At 39.5% G+C, this 18,496-nt stretch overlaps 1 protein-coding gene across 9 annotated transcripts in view; it reads left to right on the plus strand.

The window, feature by feature from the left end:
• CEP41 (centrosomal protein 41) overlaps positions 1 to 11,569 on the plus strand; it is a 42,513-nt gene extending 30,944 nt beyond the window's left edge. For all 9 annotated transcript variants that reach the window (XM_015588390.2, XM_025045921.1, XM_025045922.1 and 6 more), the window contains 6 exons: positions 3,875 to 4,019; positions 5,711 to 5,862; positions 6,262 to 6,329; positions 7,397 to 7,511; positions 8,155 to 8,370; positions 9,051 to 11,569. In XM_015588390.2, coding sequence (XP_015443876.1) covers positions 3,875 to 4,019; positions 5,711 to 5,862; positions 6,262 to 6,329; positions 7,397 to 7,511; positions 8,155 to 8,370; positions 9,051 to 9,199 — 845 coding nt within the window. In that variant the 3' untranslated portion in view covers positions 9,200 to 11,569. The remainder of the gene's footprint in view (positions 1 to 3,874; positions 4,020 to 5,710; positions 5,863 to 6,261; positions 6,330 to 7,396; positions 7,512 to 8,154; positions 8,371 to 9,050) is intronic.
• Positions 11,570 to 18,496: the final 6,927 nt, after the last annotated feature.

Genomic DNA, 18,496 nt, shown 5'->3' on the forward strand with positions numbered 1-18,496 from the left:
CCTGCTGAAATATATTTTTAGGAAATTAGAAAGCTACAAAATATACATATAAAGAAGAAAATTAAAATAACTCATAATCCCTGTTAACATTTTGGTCTATTTACCCCCATCTGACTCCCATCCAAATTCATACTCTTTGTATATAGTTTTGTGTTATGCTGTTTTCAATTAACATTTTATCGTGCATACTTTCATGTCATTAAGTAGACTTCCAAAGCTTCAGTGTAAAAGATTGTGTGGTCACGTAATGTCTGTCCTTTGGCTATAACATAATTTATTAATTATTCTCTTGTTGCTGGGCATTACAGTTTTTCTAAGTTTTTACTTTTATGTAATAATGCTGCAATGTAAATACATAAACGTTTGTGTAGTTCTGATTATTTCCTGAAGATAAATTACTGCAGATGGATGAAGGGTGGAACCATTTTGAGATGCTCAGTGCTGATTCACATTATCTCCAGAATGGTTCTACCTGTCTGCGTTCCCACCAAGTGATTGAGAAGACCAGTTTCTCCCCATCCTAGCCAGTGTTGATTAATTATCATTTTTGTAAATATCTACCCATTTGATAGTTGAACAAATGGTGTCTACTAGTTTTATTTTGAATTTCTGATAGTGAGATTGAGCTTTGTGTATGTACATATTTATTGGTCCTATGCATTTCTTCTTTTGAGGATATTACAGGTCCTTTCCTTTTTTTTCCTAATGGAATGTTCATCTATTAGTTATTGTTTTATGAAAGCTTTATATAATTATGATATCTTTTTACCTTTGGACACCAATACAGCTTTGGAAATAAATGAGAAAAATCTTTACTTGATTTGGAACAATTTCCAAGCTATATTATTAAGTAAAAATCAAACAACAAAACAAAAAAAGCATACAGCAGTATGAATGGCATTCTCCTGGATATGTAAAAAGAGGAAATAAAATATATGCAAAAGTATGTAGTCTCATTTCTGGAAGGAGACATAAACATGCGAAGCTGGCTCCCGTGGGGGGAGGAGGCCCGAGGGCCTGCGGGTCTGGAGTGGGAAGACAACTTCCTTCCCATATTAATTTATCTGGTTTGCATTTTTACCTTGTACACGTGATCCTTTTTCAATTAAAGAGCTAGTTAATTTTTAAAAACTTTATAATTAAGTATATTGCCCTATTCTCATCCATATATGTCACAGATATTTTTCCTAATTTGTTATTCACCTTTTAATTTTCTGTGTATTGGGATTTTTTTGGCATATATTGAGTTTTACATTTTTACATGATTAAATCTATTAGCCTTTCATGTTGTATTTTGTTCCATTGCTTTAGACTCATAAAATCCAAAATAAGATAAATTATTTACCTATGTTTTCTTCTATTAGCTTGCTCGGTTTTTGTTTTGTTTTGTTTACATTAATCCATCTGTTATGTGTTTTGAAATATGATGCGAGTGGGTTATCTAAATTTGATTTTTCTCTTTTTCTAGATAATTGGCAAATTATTCCAACACCATTTATTCGCTCAATAGTTCTCCCTTTTGAGTTGCGGTGCCACCTTTAACATATATTAGCTAGTTATGTATATTCTAGGATTTGTTTCTGTTCTCTATTACATCCTATTGTTCTGGTTGTAGCTCGGCATTGTTTTGATCGTTTACCTTTTCAATGTATGTTACATTTTGATGAGTCAGTTTTGCCAATTTTATACACACATAAAATGTTTTTGCTCTTACATTTAAAATTCTTTTAAGCTTTAAACAAATCCCATTGGGATTTGTATAAAGGCTAAAAATTAAATACATCTGGAAAGGATTAACATAATTTCACTTTTAGTCACCCAGTCAGGAATATGCAAGGTATGTCACTCTCTTTATTCAGATCTGTAATGTCCCTAACTATAATTTTTATAAGACCTATAAAGGACTTATACATTTTTATAGGACCTTTACATTTTTTTTAAGTTGTTTTATTTTTTTTCTTTAGGTAGTTTTTACTTTTTTTTAATTTACTTTTTTTAAATTTATTTTCAATTTCCTTTTTTTTGGTGACATTTTGGTTAACGAAATTCAGTAAGTTTCAGGTGTACAATTTAACAGTGAGGCATACATATATTGCATTGTGTGTTCCCCTCCCATAGTTAGATTTCTTTCTGTCACCACATATTTGACCCCTTTTACCCCACCTACCTCCCTCTTCCCCTCTCCCCTACATTTCTTAATAGGAGAATTTCTTATTTTCTAGGAGAATATATTTTATATCTGCATTTGTTACTGTAAATGAAATGGTCTTCATGTTATTTTCTAATTGGTATATAGGAAAGTATTTTGTGCCTTCGTATTTTTTTTTTCTATTCACAATTCTATTTTCCTATTGTTATAGGATTCTCTTGAAGTTCCCAGTTATATCACATGCAAATTATTATTTTTTTATTTCTTCTCTAATTATGCAGGTTATTTTTATTTTTATTTCTTCTCTAATTATACAGATTAGAACAGCAAATTCTCATACTTTTTGGTATGTCTCTCTCCACTATAAAAATTATTGATGACTTCAAAGTTTTGGTTTATGTGAATTATAACTATTAATATTTAGGGTAATAAGATTTTTAACTGAGAACTTAAAAAATATTTACCTACTATTTCACTTAAAAATAACAATACTAGACCCATTACAAACAAATTTTTATGCAAAATAGCTATATTTCTTAAACAAAAATACTACTGAGAATAGCATTGTTTTACTTTTTTGTAAACCTCGTTAATGTCTTGATTTAATAGAAGACCCCGTAGGTGCAGAAGGGAAGAGTATTTTAATAGCCATTTCAGTACTTGTGGATATTTTTATTCGATATGACACAAAAACTTGACATGTGGTAGTTTCCTAAGAGTTGTAATGTGGACTCTGAGACCATGTCAATGAGCTTTTCGTGAGCTTTAATGAATTGTTTACCCATGCATGATTTTATAACATCACACTTTGGTTTTGTGAAAGATATATTGGTTCACTGAGTTATGAAGATCTTCTAAATGTTGACAAATTGCATTACACAATATCAAAAAGTCACTTTTATTCATCCTACCACTTACCTTCCCAGAAAAGTCATTAAGTATAGGGAAACAGGCAAGTTCCTGGTGGCACATCGTTTCCAAAATTCTGATTTTTGTTTAAAATGTAATCATCACAATAAGTACCATCAGTAGTTGTCCTTGAAATGACAAGTTCACTTAGATCATTTTTTGAGAAAATGTCTGCCAGATGCACAAATCTAAGTAACCATAGCTTTTCTGTCAGTTTTCCTCCAAATAAAAGTAGTGTTCATGGCAAAAACAGCACTAACAACACTGATGCTTTTCCTTGAGACGACCATGGTACTTTGGTATGTAGCAGATTCGTTGTGTGCATTTCCCCGTTTCATCGCACAGAATATTAAAAAGGTGTGTACTTAAGGATGAGATCTAATAAAATTATTAATTACTGCTGCTTCATCAGGGTCATTTTTTAGTGAGACTGCCATATTTATTGACTGTGTTTGCATGTTGGTGAAAAATGGAATGATTACTAATAAAATTTGGTGCCACTACCTTGATTCTTGCTAAGGCGCTGACAGTGTCGTCCACCATTTCACTTGCACCATTGGTGAAAATATCAACACAGTAAAAAAGACAACATCTGCATATTATTATGAAAAGTTTTCACCTTACAGATTCCCTGAAAGGGCCTCAGGGACTCCTGGGGTCCACAGATGACATTCTGAGAAGCTATACATTAGAATTTATAGAACAGTTTAATTTTGGTGATATGATTTCCTTTTCTTGACCTAATTTCAGTGACACTGCCTAAGAAATACAAGTTCTGTGGTTAAATTTACTTATTTCTTCATTTTCAAATTTTAGACAATGATTCTGCGACTTCAGACCCCGATGCTGAAATCACAGCCAGGACCAACGGGAAGGGGAGCCCGGGTGAGCAGTCACCGAGCCCTGTCCAGTTCATAAATAGCGTGGGAGCAGGGGACTCCAATCGCTCCACTCTCCAGAGGTAATCTAATCGCATTCATGTTTTCACTGCATTTACCTTCATATTAGTCAAGACTGATTTCTGTGACTTAATTGGCGGTAGTGAAGTCTCACATTTTCATCCCAGCCCTTCGACATTCTCTTTATATAAATTCCACCTCCTGCATCTTTTCCCAGCATTCTTTGTCAGTTAATGTAAGAATCTATTAATAGGAGAGCATTAATTTTCACTCTTCACTTCCATTCTTCTCAGCCTTCCTATATGCACGTTTGCTATTAGGGCTTGGCTTTACAACTACTATTCTTTGACTCAGAGAGTATGATTTTCTCCACCTTTTCTGTCTGCTGCAGCTTATTGTAATCACTCTGACTAGAATCAGAAGAAAGATAGAGTGCCGCACACAGCGCTCTGATATTTAAATAGGTAGATGCAAGGAAAGTGAGAGCGGCCCTTGGTGTCGATTCTCAGGCTGTATGTGGCTGGTGGTTCTTATTCCATAGGCCGTGATGTGACACTTTCTCACAATTATTAACTGTCGATTATAAGACGGAGCTGATTTGCAGCACATATCCGTCCCTTCTACTGGTAAGACATTTCGACTAGAGGAAAAATTGCTCTCATTTCTACCACCGTTATTATTTTTATAACTACTTTTGTGCAAGGACTCTGAAATTGCATTCAAAACAAGTTAGACCAGCAAGACTCCTTATTGAGGGTGCAGTTTCATATGAAATAGATTTTCTTCTCCTTTGGTTCAACAAAATATGCACTATGTGGCACACTGTTATAGTGTTTATCGGATTTAAATGCAGAATTTGACTGCTGTGCCGGGAGAGGAACTATGCTAATGCCAGTCTCCGGCTTGGCGTACATGTCTGCCTGTATGTCTTCATATTTGCCTAGGAAAGTAATTATCTTATTCTAACAGATATTTCACTATTTGCCATTTTGTTCATAACACTCTTCTTTATTCTTTTGATTCATATTTTCACCACATTTTGCCTATAATATTAATATGGCAACAAATTTCCCTGATTTTCTGACCTTAAAAACAAAACTGTCAGTGGTCAATTCCCTCATTTTAATCCTAGCTTTTCCTCTGTCTCCTTATACGGATTCCACCAAATCTGAAAGCCTCTTCAGCCTCAACGCTGTAACCTATAAAATTGAATTAAGTATAGATAACTACTGAAAACATTGAGATTCAAAATCCATATTGGCTAGGTCGCTGTCTCAGATATGTTGAAACGTCGTTGTTGCTTTATATTACGTATAATACACATGGAAACACCTTCATTTTTTCTTTCCTATCAACCTTATTCTTTCCCCTTCGGCTCTGCTTTCTTACATCCCTCAAAATTCCGTCAGATCAACGGTTCGCCTCTTTCTTTCCCTGAACGCTGCCCTCGTTGCTGGAGGCAGCATGCACGCTACAGTTTCTAACCCCTCGGCCACGCTAATGACCTAACATGCATTCTCTGAAGGTAACTATGGACCCATGGATCCCCCTCCTTGGGGTCCAGTGAAATAGAGTAGGAATCCATAGGATTTTGCAATCCAAGGTAGAACTGAGACACACTCTCCATTTTCCTTTTTCTTTGAAGTGTCTTTTGAAAAGCCACTGAGCACACTCGCTATTCTGAAGAAACGCATTTGACCTTTAAGCCATCAACCCCTGACTAGTTTCTGCTGACCTACTTTTTTACTTGCAGCGTCATCAGTGGTGTTGGGGAACTGGATCTAGACAAAGGGCTAGCGAAGAAAGCAGAGCCCAACACCAAAGACAAACCTTACCCCGACTGCCCCTTCCTGCTGCTCGATGTGCGAGACAGAGATTCTTACCAACAGTGCCACGTTGTTGGAGGTAAGACAGGGAAGGCTTTACAGAATCTCACTCCCCACAACGGGATTCTCAGCAGGATCGAACCATATCCCATGGTCAGCAGATAAGGAACCCATATGTAAGCTAGCTCCGTTATGGGAACCTGTGAATTGGCTTTACCATAACGCTCTGTGAGAGGCCGGTGACATTCTCGGATGGCTGTGGCGCCCAGTGCTAAATGTGAGAAACATCAAGTGAAGCTTCATATTTTGTTTATAGTGTCCTGTTTCTTTTCTTTCACAAAAATATTTAGGTTTATGGCTCGCTGATTATGAAAATTTATTTCTTTCAACTCTTAGTTAGACTTTAAACCAGCTGGGAATTGGGGCCGAGTTGTACTAAGATAGCTACAAACTTCCTGAGTTTTTCTTCTCTCTGCAGCTTACAGTTACCCAATTGCAACTCTGTCTAGAACAATGAACCCTTATTCAAATGATATTCTTGAATATGTATCCTTTGTTGCATTTTATGGAGTTGGGTGATAATGAGGGTTTTAAGAATCAAATTTTTTGTTAATCATGCTTCTAGTAAGAAAACTCTGAGCAAGATTTTGGGAATGATTGGTTTTCTTAGCATATTTTAGAATTTGGATTCTTAGCTCCTGCTGCGTATCCTATTAAAGTAGAAGCTTCCAAGCCACGCCGCACTGCGCCCCAGACATCGGGGATAAAGGTTGTGGTTTCTTCAGAGTGAGTGAGTCCTAGGACATTTTCCCCCAGAAAACTTCCCCAGGTAAAACTTAAGTAAATTTTATTCCTTCTATTTTAACTTTTTCCTTCTTAAAATTTTAATTTTTTTGCTCAAAAAAAAAATTATACAAGTATAAAACAATTTACTGAACTATGTAAGAAAGAAAACTGAAAATCTTCAATAATCATCCATTCGAGCAACTTACTACATTTTTTGTATATATGATTCTAGACTGTTTTCTGTGTATTTTTTAACAAAGTAGAAATTACAGCGTGTATGTAATTTAGTATCTTGTTTTTCCCCCACTTCATATTACAGTGTATTTTCCCACACTAAGACAAGTTCTTTATAAACTCCATTTTTGATGGATATAATAGCTCATCTTCAGATTTACTGTAATTTACTAAACTTTTCCTCTCTATTGTACTTTTAGGTGGTTCCCATTTTTTTTTTTTTACTATTATAAATAATGCTAAATTGTTTTTATAAATAAGAACACATTGAACGTAAAAGTTTTTCTATTTCTTTGCCTGTAAAATGAAGCTTGTAATACTTCCAGGGCTGTAATGATAACAGAGCGAGAGAGAGTAGTGTGTGTGTGACTGGTGCTGCCTTGGACCACAACAGTATTAGTTTATAAAAAAGCTCACCAGCTCATGTGGTTTCCGTAGCAGAGAGATGAGTGTGATGAGTGAGGAGCGCGCTCGTTTGATATTCCCCTGAATTCAGAAAGGTGAACTTTGACGGCTCTTTGTTCCTTGGGGGTTTCTTATAGTCTAGGAGCATTTACCGAGCACGGTCGAACCTTAACTCATCTGCCTCTTAGAAAAATGCCCACGGCAAGATCATCATTCTGTATGATGATGATGAGAGGCTGGCCAGCCAAGCGGCCACCACCATGTGTGAGCGGGGATTTGAAAACCTCTTCATGCTTTCTGGAGGTGAGCGGGACTCTATTCTGCTTAGGACATAAAAGGCAGATATTTGGACTCACAGCCCTTCAACCCCACCTCATCACCTTTTTCCTCTGAGAAGTCAGAATTTAGTACAGGCAGACCTCGGAGACTCTGCGGGGTCGGCTCCAGACCACCGCAGTAAAGCAAGCGTCACGGCCAAGCGAGCTGTCATCTTTTTGCTGGTGGAGGGTCTTGCCTTCAGTTTGTGAAAACAGCATCTGTGGAGCGCAGTAAAAATGAAGCGCAATAAAACGAGGGGTGCCTGTGTTCTGAGGAGAGAGAAGCTGCTGGCTGAAAGGAGGCAGGAGTTCTGTGAGGCTTCCGTTAGCTTTATCAGCACATGGTTTAAATTCCTGAAATACTGACACTGCCTCAGGGCTCTTTAAGAAAGCCTTAATGCTGAGGACTTGAGCACAAGGATTTCTGGTGGAATTCTCAGAATCCTATATAACTGACATTTTTCTGGTGTAATTTACTTAATGGTGAAGCAGTTAAGAAAGGTTTCATGTCCTCGTGTTGGCCTCGACTCAGAGACCAAAGACGAGGAGACATGCAGGCTCCTTTTCAGGTTTTGCCTTGGCTTCACCATGTTAATGCTGCTTTTTCTGATGATCTTTCTAACACCTAGGTCTAAAAGTCTTAGCTCAGAAATTCCCAGAAGGCCTGATTACGGGTTCCCTGCCAGCATCTTGCCAGCAAGCCCTTCCTCTCGGCTCTGCCCGGAGACGATCAAGCCCCAAAGTACCTCCCCCACCGGCTGAGAATAAATGGAGGTTTACCCCGGAAGACCTAAAAAAGATAGAATATTACCTGGAAGAGGATCAGGGTCCTACAGACGATCCCAGTAAGATATTTTGACCTTTAGAGACAATGTTTTCTGTAGAGCTTGACTTTTGCAGCTTTGAGCATCGCCTCATCATCTGAAAGCTTGACTTCTTATTAATATGTTCGGTCTTAAAATATTTGTGGGGGGCTGGTGCAGGGAGAGGGGCCCAGTGGAGGTGATCCCGGATTGTGACAAGAATTAGGCTTTGCACACAGACATAGAAGGTAACAGAATTTATCAGTCAAAGTGTGCATCTCAGGCAGAGTTGAGAGGCTAAGCTAAGGCATGCACATTCCTTCTTGGAAAGTTTTCATTTCCTTCTGTTGCTTCTATGTACATTTAAACCACTGCTGACCTTTCCTTTGCACACGGCTTCCTTCCCCTTCTCTGTGCTCTAATGGCTCCTGCCCCATTCTCTACCAGGAAAGAATGAAGGACAGGCCTGGTTGGTTAGGGATAATGGAGAGGGAGGAAGAAAGAAAGGCTTTCTGCGTTTCCTTTCATCCCTGACCCCTTCCCCACCTTCAGGTTGATCTCAAGGATAAAGAGTAGGTTTTAGCCTTAAGTAAATGCTGAATAGGACTTCATTAGCTTAAAAGTGTTGTAGCATAAGTCTTCATTAGCTTAAAAGTGTACTTGGCAGATTGTCCCCGGAATCATTTTTGCAGTTCTGCTCCCCACTTTCTTGCTTCCTTCAGGCCGGCTGACCCAAGCGAATGCCTCCGGAAGAGACTCCAAGGTTCCAAGCGCCCGTGGCGGTCCAAGCCTGCCTGCCGGGGGCCCTGCCGGCCACCCGAACCCCCGCTCGCTCAGCAGTGGCCCCCTGCAAGGCAAACCCTGGAAGTAAAGACTTTGTCTGTCTTAGTCAAATAAATGTTTTCTCTCCTTTTGAAACCCCTGAGCAGTTTCCCAGGTGGTCATTTCAGAAACTGCTGCAGAGGAAAGACCACGACATGTGACATGTGTGATAGGCCCTCTTTTCTCTTCCTGTCTCTAGTTCCTGTCCCCATCCAACTCGGGAAGGATTTTTAGAAAAAAACAGAGGCATGACAGGCTCTAGTGTCCTCCCTATTGTTTACAAAATATTTAAGTTTCTAAAACTGAGTCAGAAAAAAAAGTCTAATTTTTTTAGGATTTAATTTTTTTTTTTTTTAATAAGGTCCAGTTTTTTCGGGTCTATATCTAGCATTGTTTTGTAAATACTTCAGTCTCATCTGGTGTGTTCTTCCCAACCAGTTGTTTCTCACTCACTCTTCTTGGTTTCCCGAAGGTTCTCCAGGTAGGCTTTGTGTCCTGAAAAGCTGGCCCTTGGGGATGCAGATGATTCTTAGCTTTCAGCCTCCCCAGCACCCCCTCAGGTGCGGGCCCATCTGCTGAGGCGCCTTTCCCGGCATACGCTGCAAGCTCTGTCGTGAGTTTACAGAGGTGATACCTGCGAGCCTCGCTCAATTTCACGATTCAGTGGAGCAGCTCTCACACTTCCTGAATGTTCCCCCTCACTAGATGTTTTCCTGGAGGCAGCACAGGTGATGATGTGGGCTCAGCTTGCCTTCCCACAAGGCCTGGGGCCTCTCACAGGAAAAGCCCGTCCATCGTCCAGGGCCATGCTGAGAGCCGCTGAAGCCCCCCAGAGCTGCCCCTCGTCTGTTGTTGGTGTATCAGTTATGAATTTCCATTACCCAGCTCAAGTCCATCCATCTTAGGTGGGTAAAAATTATGGCCCCTTGAAAAGATCAGCCTCGGGTGGGCCACTGCATGCACACAGGTGAGGACGACTCCACGGTCCTTTGTCAGAGCTGACAGCCCCTTAAGCCGTTGCTTAAAATACAGTATTAGTCTAATTGAGTAATTAATGCAATTTCCTGCTTACTTTTCATTCTCATGACAGAGCTGTGATTAGGAGGTTGTGATTATAGATTCTGGTTTGGGCCAGAATTTTGAATCAGCATTAATTGAATTGCTAGATGACTGACATTCATTCCATTTAATTGGGGGAACAAAAGACCTCAGGTAAGGATGAGGAACTCTGAAATCATCAGGAAAAGGAAAAGCGCCTTGTTAATTTTTATGGTCTGTGATCTGTAGCTGTGATAAGGGACTGAGGAATAAATTGTGCTCTTTGTCATGGCAACCAGCCTCTGAAAAGCCAACTGAAAATTGCCTATCCTTAGGTGGTTACCGCTGCTGGGTAAGATTTGCCTTAACGGCACTCTTTTCTCTCGCCATCAAAAAAAAAAAAACAACAAAAAAGTACTACAGTATTTCTAGCACGGGGGCTGTGTTGTAAAAGAAATAAAGGTAATAAATATCTGATAGAGGCATATGGAAAAATAACTTTCAGATTCAGCCCAGTTCCGTTTTAGTATGTTTATTCCTCTCTACTTGATTTCCAAAGTACAACATTTTCCAATGCTTTAGAAATCAAACAAACCAGCGACATTGTTCAGATGTCAAGCCGTGCCCAATTTTCCACAAGATTCAAGAATCTTGTATAAAATTCAGCCAACGTACACATAGCTTTAATGAGGAGCCTGTCATGTTTCCCCATAAATTTATTGCCTGAGAACTTTGTTCAGCCTTTTGCTAATGCCAAAATGCTCTGGCTTTTTATTTTCCTTACAGCATAGATTTTAAAAATGCAAATTTTCCACACTCAACTTTCCTCTAGCATGGACAAGATTTTCAGCCATTTTTGACACATATACATTTTTAAGGAAAAAAAAATGTTTTCTCTGTCACAAAGTTCTGGTTATGCCATTTTAAAATCGACTAGTCAGGAGGTAGATTTTCCCACTTGATCCTATTTTTAAAGTAAACGGTAGTCCCCCTTTCTTCCTATTCTGCATCCCCATCACCAGACAACACACGAGTGTTCAAAACTACTGTAAATACGTGGAAAGTCAGGTTAGGCAAACCTATTAGAATTGCTGTGCATCTAGCCGAACGATCTGGCAGGTTGAGTGTATTTATGTGCCTTTCCCCGTAGTGCTTTGCCCTGTTGGTAAGAATTTTAAGTAACTACTCCTCAAAGACCTGCTCTGATTCTGCGCTTGGAGTGTTAAATGTCACTCGCAGACAGTTTTACATGCTCAAGGTGCTGCTTTGAGTGTTCTCCTTTACTCGTTTCTTCCTTAGATTAATTGACACGTATTATTTAAGTGACCAGTAATACTTTGTCCAATTGTGAATGCTGAAGATTAAAGTATATAGGTATTAACTTGTTGTTTGCTATTACTATGCAGAGATCTGCCAACCTCTTCTTTCTCTCAGTTGAGATGATTTGGGGTGATTTGAAAGAGTACCTCTTTTTGCCACTTCTCCCACGGAGGCATATGTTCTTTGCATAAATAAAGCAGGAAATCATTCCAGTTAGGGGAAGGGACCTTAGCTCTCTAGTCAGAAGGCCTGGGTTTCTCTTCCTGCTCAAGCAGGGACTAATTGCCACCTTAAACACATTATGGCAGGCTTTCTTGACTGTTTTGGGGGTGATCAGTTGACCTAGCCTGATGACCCCTAGATGTAACATGCTTTATCAATGTACAAACACAGCTCTGAGCAGCGGTGATGGCCAAACTCAAATAACACGTTCAGTGCTTTAAAGGGTTATGTACATAAGAGAGAAAGGAGGGAAGCAGGGGGAGAGGGGGAAAACTGTACTACTCACTTGGAAACAAAAAGAACATCTTGGGCCGTAGTAGTGTCCGGTTTAATCTACTGAAAGGTAAGAATAATTCAAATGGCCTAAAAGTCATTTTATTTTTACCTTGAGTGGAAAACCAGAACCAGCACAATCGTATAGGACTTGGTGTAAATCAGAATTAAAAGAGAACAAATAGTGTTCCTAAGCTGCTGTGGGATTTTTCCTGTGGTGCTATTGAGATTATACAAAAATTCTTAAGACTTTAGGCTACTCACCAAGAACACAGAACAAAACAAAAACCTTCTTTTCTCCAATTCCCTCGTGGAATATAAGTGAAATCGGAGTCCTAGACTAGGAAGAAATATGTAGGTAATTTTTCTTGTGTTGGTTTTGGTTTCTGTCATGTTCTATTTTGGTTGTAGATTCTGTCTTTTATGTTATCTGACTTTTTTAAGGGGGATAATTAATTTCTGTCCACCTGGATTAAATCCACAACTCCCTTCTTGCTCTGCTCTGAAGATAATCATTAAGAACATTTCCCCAGTTCCAAAACGTTTAAAAGTATGTTTATTTTCTTCACAATTCTTTCAAAGATGTAACTGCCATAATACTTTTTTTAAGAAACATGAGAAATGTGGATTCTAATTCATCAGTTTAATTATGTGAGCATGATGATATGCTTATATGCAGTTCAATTAATTTTTTGATTAACAATATATTTTCCTCGTAAATACAGTAAACAAGACACACTGTGCTTCCCAAGCGTTCAGAACACATTTGAGTAGTAATACTTCCCCACAATTGTAGTAATTATTGAAGTTGTCTGTCATGGTGTCCTTAAATTGGTACACAGGTCAATTATAGCATTATATCTGTAACAGTGGAAATTCGTCAGCATTGAATTCTGACAGAACAGGTTTCAGTGCATGATTTTAATGTGTGTTTGCAAAACTGTATTTGTCACGCCGTGGTCCCCTTATGGTCTCTCTCTCCAATGCTGATCCTCTTTGTTCTGAGAGCAGAAGCAGATTCTCTTCGCCTGTGTAACATTCTGATAGCAGTTGGTAAAATGTGGGACAAACAGAGGTCACTTACCAAATGCTATTACTACAGTTATTTAAATTATTTGAAGTTACTTAGACTATAGCTCCTAGAGGATAAAAATCACCAACTGTATGACAGTGGCTGTTAATAAGGGTGTGTGACTAAATGAATTGAACCTGTCAAGACTGAAGTCTGGGATGTAAGGCCCATTGTGGTGGCCACTGAACCCTGGTTTGCCATTCTGGAGATCCAGAAAGCTCTTTATCTTTTATCCCTTTGTACCACATCCTGCTTTGGTAGGAGAGGCGTTCACAAGCCCGAGATTTTTAGATTGCCCTCTGCGGGAGGCACCCAGAGAGCCGTTAGGGGTGTTACTTGCTGTCTGCAGTCCTCCAGGCCTGTTTTCATGGTCCCTTCAGGCTCAGAGTAGCCTTCAGAATTCATCAAATACAGGTCGCACACCATCCTTATCAGAGAGTGGGTGGTTCTTTCTCTTTTGTTTCAAATCCTGAAGATTTCCAGATAATAATACTAGTAGACATTCATGGAGAGCTTACTCTGTGTTCGGCAGTGTTCCTAGATTCTTTGTTTTGACTCATTTAATTCTCACAACCGCCCTAGGAGGTAGGCACCCCATTTTCAGGCGAAGAGACTGAGGATCACATGGACATTAAGCACTTTGCCCTGAGTCACTGAGGTAGAAGGTTGAGAAGCCAGAGTCCAGCGTGGGACCTGTGGCTCCAGAGCAAGTCCCTTCGGCCGTCCTGCTTGCACTTCCCTCACTGGGGAGGCACAGCCCTGGTCTCCCTCGGCCGTGCCTCCACTTACCAGCAAACCGTGACTCCCGCCGTCCTGCTTGCACTTCCCTCGCTGGGGAGGCACAGCCGTGCCTCCACTTACCAGCAAACCGTGACTCCCCCTCGGCTGTCGGCTTCCCTCCTCGTCACCGGAGATCACTGGAAGCTTCCCTCTTCTGCCCACACGAAAGGCGCTGGAAATTCGGGGACTGAAACATCTGCTCCTGGGACTATGTATTTTCACGTGTCCGCTGTCAGTGCCGAGGGACCTCTCTTGAAGACAGGTGTTCCCAGGTTTCTGAGATTTGTTTTGTTTCTTAGTGAACACCTCCTGAGGCATCACTTAAGGAATACGAGTTAGAAACTTTTCATTAGATGTAGGAAAAAAGTAAGCTGTTTTCCTGAGAGGTTGAACCGTTCATTCAATAAACCATATTGATATGATTTGTGTCTGGTCTTTTCTCTCCCTTGCAGTGATGTTTCTGATTTAGTCTGAGACAGAAATTGCATGAACTGGCTCATAGCCACAGGCCTGGGTTTCACGGGAGGAAGCAGCGGCAGCCCCTCCATACCCCAGTCAGTGTGGCAGAGCCCCACTTCTACTGCAACCTTCTAGAACGTAGCTCACCACCACTACTGTGGTTAAGCAGAAGACTTTTTAATTTTCTCCTTTTTGGCAGGCAACATTCGGTTTCTGGGGTTGTTAGATGATGTTCATGGTTCAAGCTGCCAGATGAATACAGACCCTGAAAGCTTTGGGAATTCATTACCCTTTGACAGTTTTTCCGAGTTGACGGGTGCTATGTGCTTTTTTTCTCAGAGTTCTTCCTTCTTTTGGCCAATTTGAATGGTATGGTTGGTCATATCTGTTTCCTGAAAGTATTATCTGGGTCTTAAGTGTGTTTACAGAATCCCGTTTATGTCCTTTAAGTCCTCAGAATGTGAGTCTGTCTGCATCTTCCAATCTACCTAGTCCCACTCGCCCTTGCAAAACAACCCCCGAGATGATAAATGGTCCCTCCACTGGATGAGGGACCAGTGAGGTCATATCTGGATTGTATTCAATGACATTTCAGTTTTAACTTCAGGCCAAAGCTAGACATGTGTATCAATTCAAGAGACCACCCAAAGGATTCTCATGGACTCCACCAATGGCCCACATTGAGAGCCATATATAACGGTCTAAGAAAAAAGTAAAATGAGTTCATTTAAACATAAGGATTTTTGAAAAGCCCTGGAGAATAGGCATAATCAATCAGCATAATCAATTCCTCAGATTGCTGTAGGAACTGAATGTGAGCAGAAAGGGCTCTTGGGAATTTTTATCTGAGCTACAGCAGAGTACTTAGGGAACCGTCACCAACTAGGGAACATGAGTAACCCCTTCCTTTGGTAGAGACACTAATGCTTCCAGCTCTATCTGGCGTGTAAATTTTTCCAAAGATAAGACAATTGCGTTGTTCTGGGCAAGAAGGTGAAATAGGATGCCAGAGCAGAAGAAATGAGTTTCGACAAATTACAAGAAAGAATCTGAGCACAAATTAAAATATTGATAATAAGTTGATGCTAGATAAATTTAAAATTTACCCACAGGTTATCTGGTGTGTTTGAAAGAGCTTTCTCTCCTTGCCCCCAATTATAAAAGCTTACTGCAAGAAATTCAGGAAAGTATAAAGTGGAAAACCGCCACCACTACCCAGGGTAACCACAATAATTATTAGGGAATATATCCTTCTAGGCATTTGTGTGTGTGTGTGTGTGTGTGTGTATGTGTGTGTTTCAAATAAGAATGAGATTCATATTCAATATATTATTTTGTAATCAGACTTTTTTTTTCAACAACTGGAAGCATAAATCACATACCATAAAATTCACCCATTCTAAATATACAATTCAGTGATTTTTCGTAAATTTACAGAGTTGTGCAACCATCACCACAAACCTATTTTAGAACATTTCCATATGGCCGGCTTCCTTCACTGAGTATATTGTGACCATTTTTTCCTGTCAACACAGATCTCAGTGGCTTCACGATACTTTGTTTTATAAATGTGTCATATCAGTATCAATGCTAGTATCTATTTAGGTTCTTTTTACTTAAATTTTTATTATTACAACCATGTGCATACATATATTTGAACTTACTTGAATATTTTTTCAAAGAAATTCTTCTGAGTGGACTTTCTGGGTCAAAGGGGCAACACATTGAAAATTTTTATTTATATTGCCAAATTGCCCTCCAGGAAAGTGGTGTAAATTTTCCTTCCCACCCGTAGGATATGACAGGTCTTATTTCTTCATACCTTTGATAACACTGAGCTGTCGGTATTTTTATTCTTTGTCAATCTGATGGGAGAAAAATAATATATTTGTTTTTCTTTAGTGTATAAAAAGATGATCACTCAGGATCAGTATCTTTCATGCATTTATTGGCTTTTTATGTTTCTTCTTTTGGAAATGACTGTTTTTCTTTTGAAATGTTAGTCTTTTATTTTTTTTCAACCCCTTTTAAGAGCTCTTTCTCCCTCAAGGTTATTAATACCTTTTCACATATGCCGCAATATTTTCTAAAATTATTGCTTCTCTTTTAGCTTTTTGTGTTTTTATTTATAAAATAAAAAATTTTACCCATAGGTTTGTAAAAATATGTATCTTCCACTAAAATGTAAAGCTCCTCCTACATTGAAAAGACAAAAAAAAAATGTTAATGACTTATGTGTTTCCATTTAATAAGAATTTATTTAGTGCCTACTATGTGTCATGTACTTGGCCAACCAGTAGGGATTAAATGTGTAACAGAACAATGTAATTCCTGTCCTCGTGGAATATTCATTCTTGTGCTTCATTTATTGTCCTTGCAGCTTCCTTAAGACCTTCTCTCAGAGCCTTCCTTTCTAAACAACAACTCAGGGAATTTAGAGTAAACTTAAGACTAAAAGATACAGATTATAAAGTCCATGAGTTCATTAGTAAAAGTGGAGAACATTCATTCAACAAATGTTTATCGGTCATCTATATGTCAAGTACTATTGATGGTTTTGGAAACCGAATGCCTACCAAAGTGGTCCCTACTGTCAGGGAGCACAGTTTATTTTAAAGTAAGCAATTCAACCCCTTGAAGTCTAAGTAATCCAATTTTGTAAAGTGATATATTGTCTTGCTAAACAAAAAATAAGATCGGCTTTTTACTTGCCCAAATTGAGCCATTAAAATGGATTTCAGCTTAACTTCACGGATTGAAGGGAAATGTTTCAATGTATCAAAAGATAACTTGAAGGAAGTATTCTAAAATCTATCTCTCTGTAAAAACTGAAACACTATTTTATCTCGCCTCATAAACTTATATATGCGTAAGTTTATGTATATACATGTATAGTCAGCTTTCTTGTTTTTAGAATGTTGATAGCAAAGAAAAATATTAAAATAAAAAACTTCAAGATGAAAATTCCCCAATAATCCCTTAAAAAAAAAAAGCATTTGACCTTCAGGCCATTTTAAGTGGAAAAGACAAAACTTTCAAGTCAGTGGAACTGGATGCATTGTGATACCTCACCTAGCTGACAGGGAAAGGCTGTCATCCTCGCCCCCAGCCTCGCTGTTTGGGGAGCTACCAAGCCACCCTCCATCCACTTCCCAATGACTTCCGCGGGAGTCCTTAGATGGGTAGAAATTATGTCCACTTAAAAGCATCAGCTTCAGCTGGGATGTGGGAATAACCCCCCTGCTCTACAGTCACGTCTTAAGGGATTCGGAAGAAACAGAAGGTAGATTCTTGCTTTCAAAAAACGTTGAGATACCCTACGTATTGTGCTAGCCACTAAGTATGATATCACAGCCATCAGAATCACCAAGGCCAAAGAGGAAAGGCAAATTGTAGACTCCTGGGAGGGCCTTATGTTTGAGAAATTTTGTGAATGATAAGGAATGGTGTTGAGTGGAACAAGAGGAAACAGGCACAAGGCACGGAAAGATGCTAGAAAAGATGTATGAATGTTAAGCAAACTATTTCCCTCCCTGAAGGTGAGGTCTTCGTGATAAACTACAATTAATCAGATGTCCTGGGATTGGTGTTTGTTCTTCATTTTCAGTAAATGATTCCATCTGACCTAATTGCTCTCTTCCAATTTAATTCGGGAGTAGGAGACCATATTTGCTTTATAGAAATTTGCTTTGCCTGGCTGCACCATCTATTTGGGACAGCAGTGGCCACCACAATTATTCTATTTCATACTCAAAGTTATAGCTGCTGTGGATGAATGGATCCAACCAGCTAGACTATTGTACGGGCTGAATTCCTCGCCACCGCGGGGTGCCAGGCATTTGGTTAGCAGCTGTGGCTGCTGCTTGCTACTGAGGTATGAACAAATCACCCCGCTGACGAGCCGAGCTCAGGGTGGTCTAATTAAAACAGACGCCACTTGGATACAACTTCACAGGACCTTGGAATGTGGGGGGGATTTAGGGGTCATCTAGTCCAACCACCCACACATTTCCAGTGAGGCCTGCAAGAACTAAATCACTCCCGCCGCGGCCTGAAAAGGCAGACGCGCCACGTGCATTCCCATCCGCGCATCCCACGGGTCTGTTCCACGTACACTCAAACTTTATTGGATTGCCCGGGTGGGGCCGGAAAGGAGAAAGAGGCGAGCGCCGAAAGGCGGGT

Source organism: Pteropus alecto, unplaced genomic scaffold (genome assembly GCF_000325575.1).
Source record: "Pteropus alecto unplaced genomic scaffold, ASM32557v1 scaffold22, whole genome shotgun sequence".
NCBI lineage: Eukaryota > Metazoa > Chordata > Mammalia > Chiroptera > Pteropodidae > Pteropus > Pteropus alecto.